This window comes from Heliangelus exortis, chromosome W, assembly GCF_036169615.1.
Source record: "Heliangelus exortis chromosome W, bHelExo1.hap1, whole genome shotgun sequence".
NCBI lineage: Eukaryota > Metazoa > Chordata > Aves > Apodiformes > Trochilidae > Heliangelus > Heliangelus exortis.
In genome coordinates, this window is record NC_092453.1 from 13425959 (window position 1) to 13448397 (window position 22439).

General features: G+C 46.8%; 1 protein-coding gene across 1 annotated transcript in view; it reads right to left on the minus strand.

Moving 5' to 3' along the window:
* The window catches only part of TCF4 (transcription factor 4), a 218582-nt gene that overhangs the window by 132865 nt on the left and 63278 nt on the right, over nt 1–22439 (minus strand). Inside the window, exons 4-5 of the mRNA XM_071729830.1 lie at nt 21664–21725; nt 19426–19522 (exon numbers count right to left, since the gene is read on the minus strand). Of these exons, the coding sequence (XP_071585931.1) occupies nt 19426–19522; nt 21664–21725 (159 nt within the window). The remainder of the gene's footprint in view (nt 1–19425; nt 19523–21663; nt 21726–22439) is intronic.

Below are 22439 nucleotides of genomic sequence, written 5' to 3' on the forward strand. Positions count from 1 at the left end.
TCCCTACCATTAATTTGCATCTGGTGCTTTTAGTGTGTGTGTGTGTTTTTTTCTTCCCTGAAAAGTTGGCAGAGCCGCCGATTTTCCATAATGCAAGCATTTGGGAATTGTGAGCGGAATGAAACCGATCCAATCTCCTGACTGCGACATGAATTTTCATTAATTACAACCTTGTCAGCAAAAGCATTATCAAAGCTGAATATGAAAATGCTAATGAGTTCTCATTTGCATATTTTTCTTTGTTGGAATGTCATTAATTATTACATTTTATGATGATGAATGCAGCTGTCGAAGCTCTCCGATGCATAATTAGCCATCAGAATGCCAGGAGCCGATCAGCATTTTTGGGTAAAAAAAAAAAAAAAACCAAGAAAAAGGAAAAAAAAAAAATCCAACAACCCAACCACAACCCCAAATTTCCCTTCTTGCTGTCCCTGCTCAGAGCCCCCCAAACTTTGTGCCACTGACACTACTTCTGCCACCAGCTCGCTCACGCCCGGCGAGCCCAGGCACAGGGATGGGTTTCTCCTCTTTTAATAAAAAATGATTTTGTTTTTGCCGATGGTGAGCTTATACAATTGGAGCAGCTCTTAATAAAAAAAAAAAAAAAAAAAAAAAAAAAATCGTTATTCCAGCTTAATTAATGCCACGCTTAATTATAACACCATGATGTCAGCGGTTTTAATTAAGTATTGGCTCGGTTACAAAAAAACTCCTCGCTGCAGTAAGAGTCACTATCTACAGATTCGTGCAAATCACCTCACTCCTGGGTTCGGGGGCTCTCCCTGTCCCTCTTCCCCCCGATCCCAGCCGGGATCCATCTCCGTGCTTAGGAGGAAGGAGGTGCTGAGTGGGGCTGGTGCTCAGCTCCCGGGGCATCTTCCGAGCTCACCTCCTCGACCACTTTTTTTTTTTTTTTTTTAATTTTTTTTTTTTTTCCCCGAGCTAAAGTGTATAAGTGAAGATGACAAACCCGAGCTCATCCTCCTCCTCTCCCCAGCCGCTGGGAACGGTGTTTGTAAGTTTAAAAAAAAAAAAAAAAAAGGAAAAAAAAAAAAGAAAAAAAAAAAAAAAAAAAAAAGAAAAACAACGCGGAGCAGATGGGACCATTACACATGACCAAACCAATCAATCACAGATGAAGGGCCCAGGTGCAGCGCAGCCGCGCAACAACGCACCATTTCACAGTCTGTCAGACACATACACATGGTCGTACATGAATGACCCTCCCCGGCTCCCCCAGGACCTCATCTGGAGCTCGTCTCCCCTCTCGCCTGCCTCCGCTCCCACTGACGTCTTCATAATCGCCCTGCCTGGGCTCCGCCGCCGCTCCGGAGGGGGCCGGGGCCGGGGCTGGGGCTGCCCGGGGCCAGCAGCACCCCAGGGGCAGGGCACGGGGTCCTGGAGGCTCTGCTACCCCCACCCTGCCCTGCTGGAGGCTGCCCAAAGAGTTGGAGGTTTGTGCGGGAGAGGAGGCAGAAAGAGAGCCCGGCGCCAGGTGGGTGACGGGCATCGTGGCAGCCAGAAGAGGAGCAAAAAAACCACTGCCAGGCAGAGGCGTGTGGGTACCGGGACCCCAAAATACCCCTGGTGGCTACAGCACCCTGGATGGATGCCAAAAAGGGAGCGTGACCCCACGTCGAGCTGGGGGAGCATCCCTGTCCCTCCCTGTCCCCACAGACGTCTGTGCGGGAAGCACGAAGCCAAAGGGGGCCCTGAAAACTTGGGGGGCTGTTTTCCAAACGCTGCCTCATTCCCTGCAAACTGGATGGAAGGAGAATTAATTCAAGCCCTGGCACTCGCCAACACCTGCCCAGGGTCCCCCCTCACGCAGCAAAGGGTGGGGGTCACCCCTCACACCCATGGCAGCACCGACAGAGCCCGAGGAGAGCAACCAAAATCCTACCAACCATGGCCACGTCATCTGGACCAACAGAGAGAGGGAGAGAGAGGACTTGAATCCATAAAACAAATGGGAAAAAACATTTGTAAGCACACAGGGGAAAAAAATACCAAATCTCAAGCCCTTTGGGCCAGCCAGTGAGCGGGGCAACTTGCCCATGTCCCTTTCCTGCCTCCCTTCCTTCACCCCGGCATCCTGGAAGGATCCCGTCCGTTTGTCTGCCTGTGGTCCTGATCCATCCTGCTCCCACCCAGGAGCCACCAAAGTGAAACAAGCCCCTCACTGATAATTGTTGGAAAGATTTTGCCAGTCCTAGGTAACTCGCCTCAACCTTGCTGCATTAATAATAAAAAGAAAAGTGCATTTTCTGAAAGGCCACGAGGCAGAAATGAAGATGGCAGAGAGAAAAATGTCCAGGTCTAAAAAGCAAGGGAAAAGATGGACATAGGCTGTGCAGGTCTGAGAGATGTTCTTGTCACAGAGACACCTGATGAAAGGTCTTACCCAGGCAAATGCCCAATGAATTCCATTTCTACAGTGAAAACCCACTCCAGTCACCACAGGAAAACAGGTTAATTTAAAAATAAACAAACAAAACCTTTCAGGTTTATTTTAGCTCTCTGCTGTCACACAGAACGCTCAGGGCTCCTTTACATATGCTTTAAGATATACATTTTTATTTACACTGTATTATTTCAGAGACTGACCAAGCTCCCATTTGGCAGGTTTTGACAGGCAACAGGAAAAAAAGGTGCACAGGGGGAAATTCTGATGGAACATCTACTGGAGCCAAAGCCTATCTCCTGCCTGCTTTTCTGCCCAACGTGTCTTTTCTCGGTGTTTATGCAAAGCCCTGAAAAACACAAGTCACATCTCTCAAGCAATGCTTTGAAAAGTATCTACCTTGGGTTTTGGATCCCGTTCAATTTATGAGGCACAACTAATTTTACAGCAGGTTGGGCAGCAGCAGAGAGACTGAAATAAACCCTCTGCTTCCTCACGGCCAGCGCGGGCTCCTTCCATCTCCCACCCCAGGCAGGCTCACGGAGCTGCTTTCTGACACGCTTCTTTTGCTGTTGGTTTTAAACTGCTTATTGAGAGAATTTACCACCCCCTCCCCATTTTTTTTTTCATCGCTGTCTTAGAAATACTCAGGTGTTATGTTCCCCAGAAATTTTTTTTGGGTCCTACCATTTTATGCTTCCTGCTCGCTCGCACAAAACTTTGCCTATAAACTCCCTATCACGAGAGCTCATCACACCTATTAAGATTTTCTAAGTGCTACAAAGAAAAAGAGTCAGCTTATGTTCTGAGCGGGCTTCCTTCTCTCCCGACAAACAGAATCCACACGTTTGCTTTCATAAATTTCTATTTTTTTCGGCTCAAAAGGAACCGCGGTACAAAAAGCAGATGCGTACGGCGGATTCCTTCAAATTAAATTTCCCAAAGCTGTGCCTTTTCTAGCTCCGGATCAAAGGCACTAAAAACCTCCATCTCCTCCCCCCTTCCAGTGTAATTACAGAGATTTCATTTCTTTTGTAACAACAGGTAAACCTCAAAACCTGAGCAACAACGACGGGTTGCACCTCCGCCCTGCATCCCTCCTGCCGCTGTGGCTACCCGGGGCTGGGAAAGATCTGCTGGCTTCCTGGAGATTGCTTTTCCTTGCCAGCTCCGTGCCAAAGCTGCCGTGAGGAGAGGACTGGGTTACACGTTGTATTCTGGCAGGGCTGGAGGAGGCTGGGGGCAGGGGAGAAGCAAAGCTTTTAACACCGCTAAAACGCAACCCGGCGAGGGAGGGCAAGGGAGGCTCGCGAGTTCAGGTGTTGTCAAAAAGTTATGAAAACCTAGCAGTTTCCTACGTGCCTCTGGAAAAGGAAGGAGCTCACAGGCACAAAGGCACACAGGAGAGATCCAAAGACAATATTTTCTGAGACAAACACACACCTCCCCTCTCTCCTGTTGGCCGCGGCGCTCTCTGCCAGACCCTCCGGAGCGGCAGAGCCAGCGGGAGGCCAGGCCGTGGGCACCAGGAGCAATTTCAGGATGTAGCAAACCTGCCCTGGTTGGTTTCTGTTTGGGACCAACCCACTGAACAGGGCATTTATGAAAAACAGAAATGCGGGGTTATTTGGAACTGCTGGCATCTCATTCCAGTACCTCAGCCCAGTGCTGGCCACTACCACGTCCCTACATGGATTTCTCCTGGGCAGAACTCCTCTCACATCTGCCCTTTGCTCAGCTCGTGACCACCTTCACCTTTGTCCCAAGGTCAAGCAGCCTTGCAGCATCCCCCAGCCTACAGAAGGGACCCTGAGCAATGCCTGTGCCCTCCCCAGGTGAGGGAGGGCTGCAGCTCGGTGCTGGGATCAGCTCATCCCCGTGGCACCTTCTCTGGCTCCAACAAATCCGAAGCCCCAACAGATCTCTACGTGTTAATGATCAATGAATCATCACCGAAGGAGGGGATCAAATAATGCAATAAACCAGCTCCACCCAGCCCATGCAACCCTAGCAGACAGATAAACATCTCTAACAAGATCCAGTACAGAGCTGGGGCCTTTGTACCCCCACACCTGCGGGCAGTGCCACCAGCCCCAGCCCTCCCTGCCGGGCCAGCGAGGAGGAGGCAGATGGCAGGGACACCTCCCCTGGGAGCTACTGAAGGAAGGTGGATAACCAAGACACAGCACTTGGCTGTGCCGGGGTCTCTGGGGTGGGGAAAAGCAGCCAGCAAGAGCCAGGAGGAGCAGGAGGCTCCTAAAGCACTTAAAATCTGCAGCTTAAGTGCCTTCAATTAAAACTCTGTGCTCCCAATAATATCAAATCGTAAGCTAAAGCCCAGAATTACCTACAGCCAGAACCTGGGCTTCTTGCTCCTCATTACTGGGCTTTATGTTCCCATTCTGCCTTTGATTCTCCTGTTGACCTTGAGGAAGTCACAGCTTCTCTACCCTTAATTTAGCAAAATCCACTCAGCCCCTTCCACGTGGCTGACCCCCGGGGAAAGCAGCTCCAAGCCCCTCACCCTGCCCAACCAGCCAGGAGAACAGGGATAAAAAAAAACCTGAGGGGCTTCCCCAATGCTGGGGAGAACATCCTTGCCTTTTCCACCTAAGGCAGGTCTGGGGTGAGACCCCCTGAGCCAGCAGGGCCTGTCCCAGCACCACGTTTGCCACGTTTTCAGGGCTGAGCATTTTAACCTGGCTGATATGCAGGAGCTTCAAAGCACCCAGGAGCCACCAGAGGATGTGAGGGTCCAGGGGAATGGCCCAGCACCCAGGGCTCTGGGAAAGAAATGAAGGTGGGGGGTGAAGGGGGATGTGTGAAGTTAGGAGAGAGGAGGTTAAGGGAGAAGTTTGCAAATGAAAAGAAACAAATGTGAGAGCACACAGAGAGCAGGAGAGAGTGGCTGAATTCATTTCAGTCTTTGAAATTTGGAGAGAGCAACGATGAAGCATGAAAAGGAAGAAAGAGGATATGCCAAGGATGGGCTGGGGAGAAAGTAAAAAAGGAGGAGTGAGCTCTGAATTCCTTTGTCCTTTTTCCCTTCTCTTTTTCTAGCGCCTTCCTTTCTTAGTTTTTCACTTTCCTGACTCTTCTGTCCTTCATTATCCTCTTTCCTGTTATTTTGCTTGAAACTGGCAAAAATTACAAACAGCACAGGCGTTAAAACTGGCCTGAATTCCAAATATAAGCCCAAATCTAGGCCAGAGGTATATTTGGCAAATACAAATCCTTGCCAGATTTACACAGCTCTAATAATAAGGTGACAAGAACCGTGCACAGGATTACGGATGTGGCCTCCCTCAGCCCTTCCAAAGTGCCAAAATAGTTTCCTCTGACTTTTATTCAACCTTTGCCCGTGAATCTCAGAGCATTCGCTTCAGAGAAATAATAAAAAACAAACCAAGCAAATAAATAAATAAATCTCCACGAGGCAAAGCAAACCTGGTTTGTATCTGGGCAAAGGTTTCCACGCCCTGTTTTCCATCACCCCTCAGCTCTGTCTCTCTCCATTAAGCAGCAAGAGGAGCAGCCCCCCAGCCTCTCACCAGCTGACTCAGAAAGGTCCTTTTTACATTTTTAAAGCCTCCTAAAATCCCACATCACCCTTGCTGCTACCAGGGGCTGGGAGAGAGTTTGGGAGAGGAGGGATATCTATTCCCAGAGACCTGGAATCACCTCCCAGCATCTCTCTTGCAAACATTTCCACCAGCACATCTTCCCTTTTAGTTTCACTCTCCCTCTCCGTTTCACTAATTCGTTTTCTTTACATTTTAAGAATCTTGAAAGCATTAAAAAAAAAATTAAAAAATCAAGTGTAGCAACAGAAACTCACAGATTTTTTATTGCTACCCAGGGCCGTGTTCATGTCCACAGGGCTCTGCCCCGTGGCAGGAGGGATCCAAGTGGAGGCCTGTGGCCAAAGCTGTATTATTTTATATTGCCTCTCTTTTAAGTGCAGGCTGCTCCCCTCCATTCTGTATCATCAGCAAATCTCATTACATGATGGAAGAAATATGTGGCCTCTTATGAGAGAACAAGTCGAGCTTCAAAGCCAAGTCCCTTCCCAACATCTTACAGGTGTGCACCACATGAGCAGAGCCTCAAGTTGCAACTGTTCAGGGTGTGATGACAGCTCCACAGAACCTGATCAAAACCATTTCACGTTTTCAAACAAAAAAAAAGAAAATATCAAAGGCGGGTGAAGAATAGTTCTGCCCTACAGAGGTGAAAACCCACTCCAAGCAAACACGCTGGAAATGAGCGAGCTGAACACCATGCAACTCACTTGTTGGTCATCCCAAAGATTTTTCCTACTTCCTCCCAGCTGACCCCCAGGAAGGGACTCCCCAGGCTGACCCAAACCCCAGCAGATTCTGTGAGTTGGAAGCCAAGCACTCAGGGGCTGAGAAAAGTCTCTTGCTCTGTCCTGCAGAAACAACTCAGTGGATTTCAGGTGAATTTTTAAAACCTCAACTACAAAAGTCCCAAAATGCAAAGGCTGGAGCTCCATTGCCCCAAATCCAACCACAACAAAGATGCCCAGAATATTTTTTTTTAAATGGTTGGAGAGCTTTGTAATACAGCTGAAGAATTTTGCTTCTGGGCTCAGAGAGAAGATTTTTGTTTTGAGGCCAGAATGCCAAAGTTCCTCTCTAACCAAACCCATCCCCAAGTGAGCACCCAGTAAATCCACCACACCAATGGAACCTGGCTCTGGAGAAAGAAAAAGACCAATTTTACACAACCAATTTTACACATGACTTCTTGTAGCTATTCACACTTTGAGAGCTCCTGGTTTTCTGCAATTTCCCCCAAAAGTGGAAACTTAGTAGATTAAGGAGTTGGACTAAGCTGAGCAACAAGGGTGCCATTTGGTCATGGGTGGCAGGGAGCTCTAGGAATTTGAACATGGATGAGAGGAGGGCCAATAAGCTCAGTCTCTGCCTGCATTTGGGTGTTTCTGTCCACAAAACAAGGATTAGGCAAGAATTTATCACCCATTCAGAGATTCCTCTGCAATCCCTTGCATCCCATGAGATGGTATTTCAGAGGCTGGTGAGGCAATAGAAGGCTGCTGAAGCCAAAGCATGTTCTCATCATGATAAGCAGGCATTACAAGCATTGTCCAAGCCTGTGCATCTACAAGAAATTTTACTTTTTGTATTTGGAATAGAGTTTTCCTATTTACAATTACTTATTTTCCTATTTACTTGCATTATTTGGGAGAAAATCCTTAAAAGGTAGGTCTAGTTCAATTCAGTCAGACATTTCATGAGCTCTACCAGCCCAGCAAACATCCTTCCAGTCCTTAGATATTGGCCTTCATCCCCTCAGATGCCACCAGCAAGGATGGGTGGAGGCACCAGAAGGTGGAGGATGAGCAAAAGCAAAGCAGCTTTCTAGTCTGAGGGTGAAGGGAGGAAGAGGAGATGAAGGCAGAGCTGCTGCTCTCCTGGAACCTCTGCCCCCCAGAAACCAGCAGAGAAAATCTGCTGGCAGCTGCACTTGGGAAGAGGGTAAAACCCCACTCAGGGGACAGCAGAAAGGGTTTGGTTTTCTGCAAAAACCATCTGAAGGATCAGATAGAAATTTCTGCCCGGGGGATGTAAAATGTTGTTTGATTTGGATTCTGTTTCTAAAGCATTGCAAAGTTTTAAGCATCAAGTGTTTTGCTGAGTCAGCTTGGCATCCAAAGATCTTCCCTGCCAGATGGACAAGCTAAACTCAGTGAGTGTTGGTTTTTCCCCAATCCACCAAAGACTGGTAGATTTTCATCCATGTTCTTCTGATGTATGTGCTAAGACAGACCCCAAGCCTTAACCCCACAGCCCTGCACAGCTTTATATTAAATGTTGTCCCTGGTACCTCCCTCACCTGCCTGCCCAGATGCTTCAATCTCCTTTTCTCTCCAGCCTCAGTGCCTGCCAGTACCCCAGACATCAGCCCCCTGAAGACAGCCAAACCTCAGGGGAGCAAGAGACTGATGAATCTGGACCAAGAAGAGGCAAAAGAACCTTTGATGACAGATTTGTGAAAGAAAAAAATGTCTCTGGAGAGACAGGACACAGGAGGATGAAGCCAGCAAGATGACCAAGGTGAAACTCCATCTTCACATGGAACACTTCAGCTCAACCAAGAAGATTGTACCACTGAGATTCTTCTAGATCATTAAGAGACTCAGGAAGATCCTAAAAACTTCAGATATTAGTTCTTTATAGACCCAGGTCCAGACTGGTTGAGTGCCCACTCTGGACTGGAAGTTAAATCCAGCAGTCCAACAGGGACACCCCCCCCCTGCTCTTATAAAATCCTCCAGACCACTAAGATGCAAACATTCCATCACCTGAGGCACCTCACCCTCCCATGTGAGCATTCCAGCCCATAATATCAAGCGTGCTGTCAGATAAGAACAGGTTTATCCTGAGAGAACCAATGATGCTCCCCCAGGAGGCAGAAACCACTGGGAAATGCTTTGTTGATGGGTACCCCAAAGATAATTTCCACCTGACCCACTCCTCAAATTCAGTATCCCTTCCACACAGGCTGGACTGAGCTCCTTGTTATAAAATAGACTTAAAAATCAGTAAAAGAGGCATGGAAAACACTTGTCATTGAGTCCTTGTGGGACAAAAGCATCGTGGCACGATGGTGAAAGAGAAATGTCCCCTCATGGGCAGCTGAGGACATTTAGAACTGGAGGGGAGTGGTTTGCCTGTCTGGTTTTCCCCCTAAGAACATGAAACACTCCTTTCTCTCTTCTTACTTAAGAATTCTGTGATGGCTCCTCTACAGAGTTTAATCCATCCACTGATGTTCTCACCCACCGTGTGATCACCCATTCTGGAATAATCCCTATTTCCTTCAATATTTCTTGCCTCTCTCCTGGGAAATTTATATGTGGTTCTGGCATCTGTTCCCTGTCCTCTTTTGTGAACACTGAGGCGAAAAATCCATTTATTTTTTAGCAGTGTCTACATCATCTGTCAATAAATTACCCTTTCCATCTCTAAGAGGTCCCAAAATCTACTTTCCTGACCTCCTCTTCTTTATGCATTGCTATAATCTCTCATGATTATTTATCTTAACCTCATGTACAGTTGTTCCTCTCTTTCTCTCTTTGCTTTCAGCTTATTGTCTTTTAACACTGAACCTCGTTCCACACGTTCTCTGAACTTGATGTTTTACAGCTCGTGTTCTTCCCTCCCTTTCTGCCATGCTGCTTCCTCTATGTCAGGATGCTAACGTGCTTTTCATCCCATTATTTATCCTCAGCAGAGCTGGGTAGACTCACCACACAATTCTTTTGCAGAAGGCACCAATTCCCCTTGATCTTGTGGCTCTGCAGTCCCTGGGAAAAGAGGTTGGAGGATGCAAAGCTCAGGGCGACAGCTGCTCTGGCTGCACAGCTCACCTGAACATCAGCAGCTCATTTAGAGCTTTCAGAATTATTACAAGTGGTGTCCTGGCCTTCAGCCCACTCCAGAGCTCAGTCAGCAACAGCTACTTCAAAGTTCCACTGATTTTTCTCACTTTTTTTTCTTTTTTTTTTTTTTAAACGCTTGTTTTATTTTGCTACTTGAAATAAAGAAAGATTAAGCAGGTTACAGCCACTGGGCCAGCTCCTGCTGACACCTGCACACTTCTCCATCTACCACCTCCTAAAACCAGTTTTCTCTTCAGATTTTCTGGGTGCTGCACTCCACGTACCACGGGAGATTTGGCTCTGGAATCCCTGTGCTATGAGATTTGCATGACAGTGAATATTTAGGGAGAGAAAAAAAAAAATATTCTCCTAGAAAAGCAAAATTTGCTGGCAACGTGAACCAGAATCAAGCATCTTCAGTTCTACTGACACGTAGAAATTAAAATATAAATAGTAGAAGGGATACGAACATGTCGATATAGATATCATAATTAAAAGGTATTTAAACAACAAATTAAAAATGCTTGTAACTAAATTCTTGCTGATCTGTTTACATAGCTTGCTCATCCAGGAATTAATCAGAACTGCTTTTTTCCGGATAATTCACACGTATACACACACACACACACACACAATGCCACTCTTTTTAATATTTGATCATTGGCCTAATTTCTCCTTTATCACATTTAGTCAGCGTGTTTGCTTCCCTTCTCCATCACTGCTCATTCTGCACCCTCCTCAGAACTCCTGAATATGCTTCAAGCCCACAACCACAGGGTAAAAAGTTTCCAGGATAAAGAAACGCACGGGAGGACTCCGATTCAAGTTAAAAAGGAATATAATCTAATTAAAGTACTGATGGTTCCTGTTAAATGCATGCTCCCTATCTTTTTATTTCACATGCTACAAGGATCAAAGCAGGGACCCAGTATACCAGCAGCTTCACAGAGTGTGAGAACTGGTGCTGTCCCTAATGCAGACCATATGGTAAGACGTATCTACTGGCACGACGTGGTGGAGAATTGCTGTACCCTCCTGTCATACCCTTTTTATCCTTTTCCCTGCAACTGTTTTATATTTCATTTGGTCTCTTCTGTGCATCTGACCAAACGTGCTGACACCCCAGCAGCCCCCAGCCCGGGGACAGGAGCGGGGAAGCCGCCGCACCACCTGCCAGAAGGACTTGCCAGAAAGAGACTTAAAAATTTCGCTGCAAAAATAAAAAGGATATTTTTTCCCCCCCCCTCAAGACCATCACGTCTTCCCACAGAAAGCGATGACTATTTTTTTTTTCTCCTGGATGTGGCCTTCAGCAAAGAAAAGCCCCAAAACCCGAGAGCGATGCGGACGGGCGCGCGTTTCGACGGGCAAGGAACGTGAGGCTTTAAGGCTCAGCACCTGGGAGCTGGAGCCTGGGTTTTGTAGGAAAATACACCAAAAGCCCCCCAAATAAGTTGCTCTCATTTAGCTAACGCCTTCCCCGATTCCCCACCTCTCTTCAGTGGGAAGTTGAGGCCCGAGCTACAATTTCCCACCTCTCTTCAGTGGGAAGTTGAGGCCCGAGCTCCGGCGGGGCTCCCAACGATTATTAATTATCCAGCTAACTCGGCATTGTTTTACACACTCTGTGCCTTAACTAGAGAGCAGAACAAACCCATTGTTTTCGCCTGTTTAACGGACCATGACTGGAGCAGCTATGTAAATGACCTAGTAATTCAACAAATTTGTTTTGTTTCCCAGATTTTCCCACATGTATGCTTTCCAGCTGTAATGCAAATCCAGCCCGCAGCCCGGCCGGTCGGGTCCCCCTGGCAGCACTACCTTGGGGTGGATGCTCACCCATTCCATGACCACAAACAACTCCAGGAAAAGAGGGAAATTGGAACTCATTTGGAAAAGAGGGAAATTGGAACTCATCTGGAAGGCTAGAGGGTTTTTTTGGCAGTGGTTTTTTTTATTTAAAATAAATAAATTCCATCAATGGTTTTCTTGGTGGGGTAAGATTTTCTAGGAACTGATTTTTTTATTTTTTTTTTTTTCCCCTCTCTCTGAATATTTTAAAGAAGTCACTCACAGGTTTCTTTTAATGCTCAAACAGGTGTGAGCTCAAATTCCCTCTGCCACTAGGATCAGCTCAGCTGGAGAACAGCAGCAAATGCTTATTTGAAAGCCAAACTAAGTTCATCTCTATAAAGGGCAGAAGCTCATTAACCATTAAAGTGCCTTCTGGGTGTTCCTTTACAAGCCACTTCTATGAATTCACTTGCAAGACAGAAAAACACACAGTGTCCCAAGCAGATAAAACCTGAGCCCTGGAGCCCAAAGTTTGGTTTGCAAACCAACAATTTGTAATCCCAAATACAGATCAAATCCATTTTCAATGCCCATTTTTTCCACCCTGCACGGAACACAAGTGTGGCCCAAAGTGACTTACTGAAAACTCTTGCACTTGTTTAAGAACAAAATACAATGGAATGTAAACTTCCCTGAAAACTATGGAGTACAAAATAATATTTCAATTCTTTGCTCTGTATGCAGCCATTAATTGCCACAGTCTACAGTTTCTATTTATACATCTGCTGCTCGTTCCCCAAATAAATGGAAATGTCCTTGTAATTTCTTTTCTCCAGGACTGGAAGAGAGGCTGGGGCTGACTGCTGAAGCTCAGAATCCTGACTGGCAGTGCTTTCAAGAGTGACTTGTTGCAAAAGATATTAACTCTTCACTGGGAGCTGGCACATATTTCTCTATCTCCGTGTACAAAATGCTTTTCACACTGATTTTTTTCTGCTTTGTTCCCAGGCAAGTGAGATGAGAACCAGCAGGCATGTTCTGTGACAAGAAGGGATACAGGAGCCAGTGTCTTCTACAAAGCACTTTTAAGGCATCTTTCAAGACCCCAACTGACAGTAAATTGTGTGATTTTCATTGTGGTTTCAAGTGCTAGATCTGAGCTCCTCAGGTCTCAGCCTTGACACCCTGCACAGTTAAATTCAAACTGTTGCTCAGGGTTATCCAGAAGCACTTCTACTTTTTTTTATTTTTTCGTGCAGACACCACTAAAACTAATCCAGGAGGAAAAAAAAAAAGGGGGGGGAAGAAGAAATCCTATCCAGCTGTTCCTGGGTAAGGGGAAGGAGAAACACAGAGGCTTCACTTCCATGGGGATTTAGGTAGATGGCCACTAAAGAGCAGAATAAACCACATCCAAAACCACTTGCTTCCCCAGTCTTGGAGATGCCCTTCCAGTGCCTTGCTCTCAGAATCATTTGGGCTGGAAGAGACCTTAAATCTCATTTAGTTCCAACCCCCCTGGATGGTCAGGGACACCTCCTACCAGCCCAGGGTGCTCCAAGCCCCATCCAACCTTCAACACTGCCAGGGATGGGGCAGCCACAGCTTCTCTGGGCAGCCTCTTCCAGTGTCTCCATCCTTATCCTGGTTGTAAGGAACTGGGATACTGGATCCCTACTGCATCCACCCCAAACCTCATTGCCAGGAGGAGACTATAGGGTCAGATCCTTCTGAATATTTCCCACCTGGCTGGGGAATCCCTGGGTGCTGAGGAGCTGGCAGAGGGATGGGATAAGGCTCCCCCCAATCCTGCATCATCCACATCCAGTGCCTGCTCCTAAAACTGCAGCTGTGGGCTTGGGTCAGCTTCAGGAATGGAGAGCACTTTAAATAAAAAAATGAGGAATCTGAGATTTCCAGTTTGTTGGTTTTTGGAAGCTCTTTCCTCACCTTTTTAGTCCTTTCAGCCAGATATTCTGTTGTTGAAACTCAGTTAAAGCTACAGCTACTCAGACAGTCCCACATTTTTTCTGGAAAACTCAGTTCTGCTTGTGACTCCTGAGAATTCACCTCTGTCTGCTTGTCTGAAAAGTTGTCACGTGTTTCTTTCTGCACACCACATAGAATTGACTTTTTTTCCAAATATAATAGTCATTTCTTTGCTTTCTATTCACCCTAAGCTGCTTGGCTCCTCCATACCCCACTGCCCTGAAAAGGACTTAGGAAGTAAGATAGGAATAATTATATTTTAGAATAGAAATAATAATAAAAAAACCCACAAAACAGTAAGGGAAAAAAAAAAAAAAGCAGGCACCACAAGATAAGTGTGTGCTCCCATAACGTGGATGACCCATATGAAGGATCAGAGCCACCATGTCCCCAAGTGGTGGCATCTTGGCTGCCACTGGACTCAAGAGCTAAGAGCCCAAACCCTTTTGCATTTCAAATTTATGAGTGAAAATTCTGGGCAGTTTCTGCCATCTCCCTCATGGTTCCTCACATACCTTCAACTTCTCCAGCTGCAGAAGGGGAACCAAAGCCACCTGACATAACAGAGGTGGTGTGAAAAAGAATTAATGCTCCTGATGTGCCAGACACTAACTGAGAAAATCAAGAATCTGCCAGGATTGAAATGTAATCTCATTTTAGGAAACGTTGAAATCATTTCTGCAGAAGGTTAAAAAAATAATAATCAGGCTGAGTCAGATACACAGCATGGAAAATTTTCATCCCAAATGTTTATAGTTTAGCAATTGAAAGCAAGGCCTTATAATGCTGTGTTGGGTAAACTTAACTAATCTGCAAAAATTCCAGTTCTACTTATAACAACAGCAACAGAATCAAAGCCCCACGGATTAAAAGCAAACGCCACAGCAATATTTGCAGAGACAAGTGCTATCATAGCATTCAAAATAATATTAAAAAATTGGCATGTATAGGGAGTACCCGAGGAACCCAGGATGTTTTCCAGACAGTAATTCATCACTTCCCACAACAGCCCTGAAAAATGTAGCCTGCATCTTCTGCAGATAAATAGGAAGGCACATGGGAGCACAGAGGCATGAAACAGCTTGCCAGGAGTGCATGGCAGAGCTGGGTAGCCCAGGAGCCAGGGGCAGAAGCCAGGGGCAGGAGCTGGGTTGCCCAGGAGGCAGGGGCAGGACCTGGGTAGCCCAGAAGCCAGGGGCAGGAGCTGGGTTGCCCAGGAGCCAGGGGCAGGAGCTGGGTTGCCCAGGAGCCAGGGGAAGGAGCTGGGTTGCCCAGGAGCCAGGGGAAGGAGCTGGGTTGCCCAGGAGCCAGGGGAAGGAGCTGGGTTGCCCAGGAGCCAGGGGAAGGAGCTGGGTTGCCCAGGAGCCAGGGGCAGGAGCTGGGTTGCCCAGGAGCCAGGGGCAGAAGCCAGAGGCAGGATCTGGGTTGCCCAGGAGCCAGGGGCAGGACCTGGGTTGCCCAGGAGCCAGGGGCAGGACCTGGGTTGCCCAGGAGCCAGGGGCAGAAGCCAGAGGCAGGATCTGGGTTGCCCAGGAGGCAAGGGCAAGATCTGGGTTGCCCAGGAGGCAAGGGCAAGATCTGGGTTGCCCAGGAGGCAAGGGCAGGAGCTGGGTTGCCCAGGAGCCAGGGGCAGGAGCTGGGTAGCCCAGGAGCCAGGGGCAGGAGCCAGAGGCAGGATCTGGGTTGCCCAGAAGCCAGGGGCAGGATCTGGGTAGCCCAGGAGGCAGAGGCAGGAGCCCTGCGGGCACCCCGTGCACCCCAGCCCCACTGGGTCACCCCCACCACAAGGAAATGCTGCTTCCTCCAAACTACCAATGCTAAGAGGAACATCACGACTTGGGGGACTTTTCAAAGGAAAAGGGAAGAAAACCAGAAGGGAAAATATTTATTCTGTGGTACAAGTGCCAGGTGAGCCCGGGCAGCTTGTGGGGACAGGGCCCATGGGGACAGGGACTGTGTGGCAGCACAGGGAGGGAAGGGAGAGCAAAGGCACTCTGTCTGCTCTTTGGTTTGGGCTTAGCAATGGCCAGAGAAAATAAACACCAGCAAAGATTTTGTCTTCACACACTCCATCACCAACCAACTCCTAAGATCTATGCTCAGTGACCTCATGTCCTCTCAGAGAGTCTCAAAGCAGTACCAGAAGTTAAAAGCTGATTTCTAGTTACCAGTGCAGCAACTAATTCCATATCTTCAATAAGTTATGTAAAAAAATCACCACAGCAAACACCAGATATATCACACATGGAAGGGAGGAGCACACAGACTGTCTAGGCAAGGAAATAACAGGAAAAGATCAAAAGTCCTTTTCTTACATTTTTAATATGTTGAACAAAGGGGGTTAAATCAGCTTTGTGACCCTAGGAAAAGCTGTACCCTGTGCAGGGACTGCCTGCCCAGCAGAGCAATCCAGAGAGCCCCCAGCATCTCACCTTGTGGGGCACATCGGGTTAAATTCAGGGGGCTTTGAGCAAGAAAAACCTAAATATTCCTGGTAGGCAAAGTGAGGAGAGGAACTGAATTCTAATGAACCAGCAGCTGTCACAATGTGACCACAGTAACCAAATCAAAATATCAACCACCAAGCCAGATGAGATTCAAAGGTCACCACATAAGCCAGCAGCTTTCTTCAGCAGTGCCTGAAACCTCCATCTAATCCTTGCAGGGAGATGCTCTGGGAGCTACAGGGGGGTTAAGAGCAAGTTCCTGGAGGTTGGGAAGTGATGTCAGGTGCCAGCAAGATGTCCCAAGGCACAGGGTAAAAAACATTCCCTAAGAGCACACCTGGAAGCAGGAGGTGAGGAGGAAGCCAAACCCATCCCAGCTCTCTGCCCACGTCTGTCTCAATCCTGGGCCAAATCCCCACTCTTCAGATACCCTTAAGAGAACCCCAAACACCCAGCAGGGTAGCAGGACCCCAGAGGCACCCAAAGCAAGTGGTGTTTGAGTCCCCAGGGGCAGAGGGATGCGCACACAGCTCCCTGACTTCTCCCTGCTCCTCCACACGGGGCTGTTCCAAAGCCTCACACCCAACCTCCCTGCTAGACACTGGCCACAAATAAACGTCAGCTAAGAACACGTAGCTGAAAAATAAAATACAATCTAAGTCCTCCTTTAATCCTCCTCTCTCTAAAAACATTTGTGGTTCCCAGATATGAGGTCAGTAACATCCATCCCCAGCCAGAACAAAGTCCTTGTTGCTTGCAAAACCACCTCGAATCAGGAGCAGCTCCATTCGGGTCAATACACACCAGTACAAAACCAGTTTAAGTTGGAGGACTGTCAGGCTCTTTATCAGCTGCCAAGAGAAAGGGGAGCATGGAAAGAAAACTCCAGCGTGGCTCTCCAGGTGCCAGCTGCATAACACCAGGGCTGAGGGACCTTTCCCTGGGGACTGGGAAAGCCTGCCAGGAAAAGGGGAATGATAAAATCCCCTTGGAGGAAGAGGAGCTGGGAGCCCGAGCAAGCAGCACTGCTCAGCACCCCAGAATTTAGCTCTCCCCTAAATTCTCAAACCCACACGTGCCAGCAGCCAGCACAACTCCCCCAGCACAAGCACCTCGTGCCCAGGAGCAGAGCAAAACTGGGGAGTAAAGTAAAAAAAACTGGGGAGTAAAGTAAAAAAAACTGGGGAGTAAAGTAAAAAAAACTGGGGAGTAAAGTAAAAAAAACTGGGGAGTAAAGTAAAAAAAACTGGGGAGTAAAGTAAAAAAAAAATCTGGGGAGTAAAGTAAAAAAAAAAACTGGGGAGTAAAGTAAAAAAAAAAACTGGGGAGTAAAGTAAAAAAAAAAATTGGGGAGTAAAGTAAAAAAAAAAACTGGGGAGTAAAGTAAAAAAAACTGGGGAGTAAAGTAAAAAAAAACTGGGGAGTAAAGTAAAAAAAAACTGGGGAGTAAAGTAAAAAAAACTGGGGAGTAAAGTAAAAAAAACTGGGGAGTAAAGTAAAAAGATCTGGGGAATAAAGTAAAAAAAACTGGGGAGTAAAGTAAAAAGATCTGGGGAGTAAAGTAAAAAAATCTGGGGAGTAAAGTAAAAAAATCTGGGGAGTAAATTCCTCCCAAGAGAGGAATTTAGGAGCCCATGCTGAGTACCAGAGTGCCCCTAAAGCAGAGTTGCAAAACGCTGTGGGTTGCAGGAGGCAGCTGATGTTATTGCACGTGGTGTTGTGCAAGGGCACACTTGTCAAAAGCTGCTAGCACGGGTTAATCTGGGTGTGTGGGAGCAGCACTGCTCTGGTTTCCAGTTGGAATTACCAAATCTCATGAAACCAAGCAAAGAAAAAGGCTTCAGGCACATGCCCTGCAAGGATGCTGCCTGGGCTGGTGCAGACCCCTCTGGGGGGACCCGTGCAGCCCCTCAGCTGGTGACAAATGGGACCTTCTAGAAAGACTCAGGGGTTGCAGAGCTGCTCATCACAGCATGGCAGGGCTTGAGTTTTAACCAGGTGCCTCCACCAAACGTGGCTTTAAAAAAAAAAAACCCAAGTGAAACCAGTATTTTCTCTGCTATTGGCAAAACCAGAGCCAGAAATGAGATTTTTCTGTCACCCGAGGGCAGGCAGAGGAGAGAGAGAAAGATTTTCTATTCTCCAGACTCAAAGGAAAGGTTAAACTTGAAAGCAGCAGTGGGTTTCACAGAAGTGTGTGGCTATTTGCAGAGTGGCTCTGTGCACTACCTAAGCCCCATGGCGTGAGTTAAGAAGGGAGTGTTGAAATTTCCATGCTTTTTTTGGCTTCCCTTCGGCCCTTTAAAACTGTTGTAACCACGTTTTGTACGTGAAAACACACAAATGACTACAAGCTCCAACATTGTCCTCTGTGTTCAACAAGTTGCAGAGATTTCCCAATATTCCAAGACAAGGCTTTTTTTTTTTTTTTTTTAGGGCCATATATTAGAGCTGAAGAATGATATATTGCAGTTCCAGCCCCACGCTTTCTTTGGCTCCCATTCAACCCTTTAAAGCAAAGCATTTGGTTAGTTCATTGACAACTGCAGAAGAAGGGTGTGATCTTGGCCGAGCACAAGCATTACTAATATTTTTACATCATATATTTACTTTAACCAAACTCATTTATCAACCCTAATTAAAGAAAGTAGCTATCATTCACTTACAAATAATTACAGCCTCTCTTGGTACTGCTCTGCTGCTTGCTGCTAAAGCTAAATGATTATTCAGGGGTGTCAAAACCTTCTCTCATGAGGTGTGGGGTGGAAGGAGGGTCCTTGCCAAACGCCCTGGGCAAAACCTCACTCCTCTAAAGCAGAAAAAGCTGCAACTGCCCTCGCCTGCAATCCAGGAGTTTGCAGCTCGCAGGTCTCAGCAGGCAGGGATCCACCAGGCTCCAAAACCAACAATGGGTCCAGTGTCCCTCACCAGTTATTTATCTGTTCCCTTTTGTGAACAGGGATTTATCAAATTTCCAGAAATCCTTTTCTACTTTAAAAGTCCTGCTCAGAGCGTGGTCCCGATTTTCCCTGCCAACTCCTCTGAAAAGGAAAGGCAGCTCCTTAGGCAACCACCAGTTACCTCTCCCAGCAAATCCTGCAGCTCCTGCATCAAAAGCCACATCCCTCTCCCAGCAAGACAACACTGTCTGTTCAATAAACATCACCCTTTGCATTTTTGAAACTGTGAGAGAGCTTAAAAAAAAAAAAAAAATAAAAAATCCACGTTCCCAACCCCACGGTGAGCACAATCAACCCCCCAAAACAAGGAGGAGGGATTCAAGCCCTCCAAATTTCAATTTCTGGCTCATTTCTTCCACTTTTAACAACACGGTCAAGTTAGGAAATTTGATTTCTTACTTTGTATTCTGGAATTGACAAAGGGAGGAGAGAGATTGTCATGCGACCCAAGGTCTCTGCTCGCCATATGATCATAGTGAGTCCCATCTCCATAGTTCTGTTAACAAATTGGGGAAAAAACACAATTTTACACGTTGAAATGGCATTTTTTCAAAGCCTACAGGTCCCTGCTTTCCCTTCTAAGTTTTAAGCCAGCTATAGGAAATATTGTGACTTTTATTGCTTTCCTCTATTGATTGGGCTGGAAGTGATGTGTTCCAGGACATTTTAAAGCTGTTTCAAATTTTTATTTCATTAGCAATTGACTTTAGTTTGCTGTGTGGATAAATCCTGCATGGGTGACTGAGATGAGGTTCCTGGAACTTCTTGCTCTGCAATTCAGCACAGAGCCCTCTCTCAGTACAGAAGTTTTTTCACCCATAACACATGCAAGAACAGCAAAGAAATATTTCCTTTGACGTTTTGCTTTTTTTAAGTCTATTTTTATGGACAAATTTGCTCTCTTAATGACCTCACTGCTGTACACACGCACTGGCCTTTAAAAAGATAAAATAAAATTTCACAGTGGGTGTGGAAAATTAATTCTTAGTGAAAAATACCCAAGCATGGTATATAGTGTGGCACTTCTCTGCAGAGCAACAGCATCAGATGCTACCTAAGAACTAAGAAAAACCTTAGCAAGATCAGGGCCCCCTTTTTTTTCAAGCAGTCTTAGTGGGGTCTTTCTGCCCCCTTAGCAAAAATTCCATTTAAACTCCAGACACTGACCAAGCAGAGCAGTTCTAGGTCGTGTTTTGTTTCTTTGGTGCAGAGGAATGCCTAAGGAACTAATTCTCCCAAGGTGGAAAGAGCACCATGATTTTACAAAGCAGGAAGGAGAGGGAGGTCAGGCTGGCTGCAGAATAACTCTGCAAGTTAATGGACAGCCTTGATTGGAACTCCAGGATTCTTCCCAGGCTCGTGCTCCTTCCTTTACATCTCCCAACTTCATTGTACACTCACATTCAAGTTTTTGCATGCATAAATAATCGTGTGGGCAAATTTAGAATTTACTTTTCAAAACATTTTTCCCTCGGAAGCAATACAAGTGTCAAGTGGGGAAAAAAGGGATAAAAATAAACCTGACAGATGTGAGCAGTCATGACGTAATGGATGCTAAGCAAGAGGGGAGAAGAAAAGGTGTTGGGCTTCCCCCCCCCCTTGCCACACCATCAATGGGGACCCCCCTGGGCAGCCAGCAGCTGAAAACCTCCCCCAGGGTAAGGTCCAGCCAGGCCAGGACCTGCCCCAAGGGGAAGGATGGGCTGGGGATGAAGAGGGCAGCTGCATTTCTGCTCCCCACCCAGATACCAGAGGGCACAGAGCTCCCGGCAGAGCCCTGAGCCTTCATGTTAATTAGAAAACAATTAAAAAGCAATTGAAACAAACTGTTTAAACAAGGGCAGGAGTGAAGGCATTTTTTTTTTTTTTTTGCCCTGCCTGAGTGTACTTCATGTGTTAGCAGGAAGTAAAGAGAAATAATCATTTGGTACTGAAGGCAAAGCCGTGCCCGGCCCTCGGGATGCTCTGGCTGGGAAAGCTCCTGAGGACCAGCAGCAGCACTGCCCACCTGGGGATGCTGACTGGGGGGATGTGCTCAACCACCCCCCTGCAGCTTGTCTGCCCCAGAAAAATGGTCTGAAACCCCCTGAGCACAGCCACAGAGCAGCTGAGGAAGGGCAAGGGCAGAGCAGCTCCAGTGGGGTCCTCCCCGGTGTCACTGCCCTAAGCTTGGACCCTGGGGTGCTCAGGGGTGTCCACAAAGTGGCTGCTGGGTTTCTACCCCAGGATGAGCACTGTCTACAGCAGGGACACTGGTTCTTGGCTATGGTGGCACCCACAGTCCCTAAAATCCCAACTGCAGAGAGGGAAACACTCCCCCAAAATCTCTGCTCCGTCTGCTCTCCTGCTGGTAGCAGTGGCTGATACAGCCTAGCAGGAAAATAATGGTTAATTAATATTCTTGCTACCTGGTAGAAGTAGTGAAGGTGCCAAATTCAATCACAGGATCAGGTTTAATAATATTTAAAAAAAAAAAAAACAAAAAAACCCCCAAAAGTAATTTTTACAGAGAAGACAGGCTACAGCCAACCTGACATCCCTGTTTTTCCATGCAATCAGGTGTAAAACTCACATTTAAGATTGTAAATTTACATATGCAGGAAGTCTGGTTTGGGGAAAAAGATTAGATATACTTACCCTGGATGGACTAGGATGTCCTGTATTCCCCCAGGACCCTGAGCTAGTTCTGTCTTCTACATCTAGGGACAAAAAAGTTCTTTAGGCTTTATTGCAATAATTCTTTCCTTTTGTATAGGCACTTTTAAATTAATGTTTCAAATTAATCTCCTGTTGCCTTTAATTAAGAATCAGGCACAGGGCTACTCTGATGGTAGTGGCTTCTGACCCACTGCTTAAATTAACTCATTTAAATTCACAGCAGAAACGAACCGGACCCTCAGGAACCAGGGGTTTGAGCATCAAACTGACTTCAGCATTTCTCCAGACTTTTAAAAGTGGCTCTGCTGCACCAGTTAAAACCCTTCCAAAACCTCCAGCACTAAACCAGGGAGCTTGTCAAACAGAACATGTTAAGACAGCCAAAACCCAGCAGTCAAAATAAGGCATCTTGGGGCTGGGCTGCTGCTGCAGAGCTCTGCACCACAGCTGTACAGCAAGAGGAGAAACCCAGGGCTAACACAGAGGGGAGTTTTTCCTCTCTCATCAGCTAGAAAACCCATTGCAATCCTTGGGAGCCCCCCCAGTCCTTTCAAACAGCCCATTTTAGGGTGTTTTTAAGCATTTTTCCACAGAGAGCATCGCCAGAAACACCAGTACTTCCCAGTACTTCTGCTCTGATGCAACTACTTTTATTCCACTTTCCCCCAGGTTTTTCCTACTCTTGCCAATCAAGCCAATTTATAGAATCCTAGAATGGGCTGGGTTGGAAGGGACCTCAGAGCTCATCAAGTCCA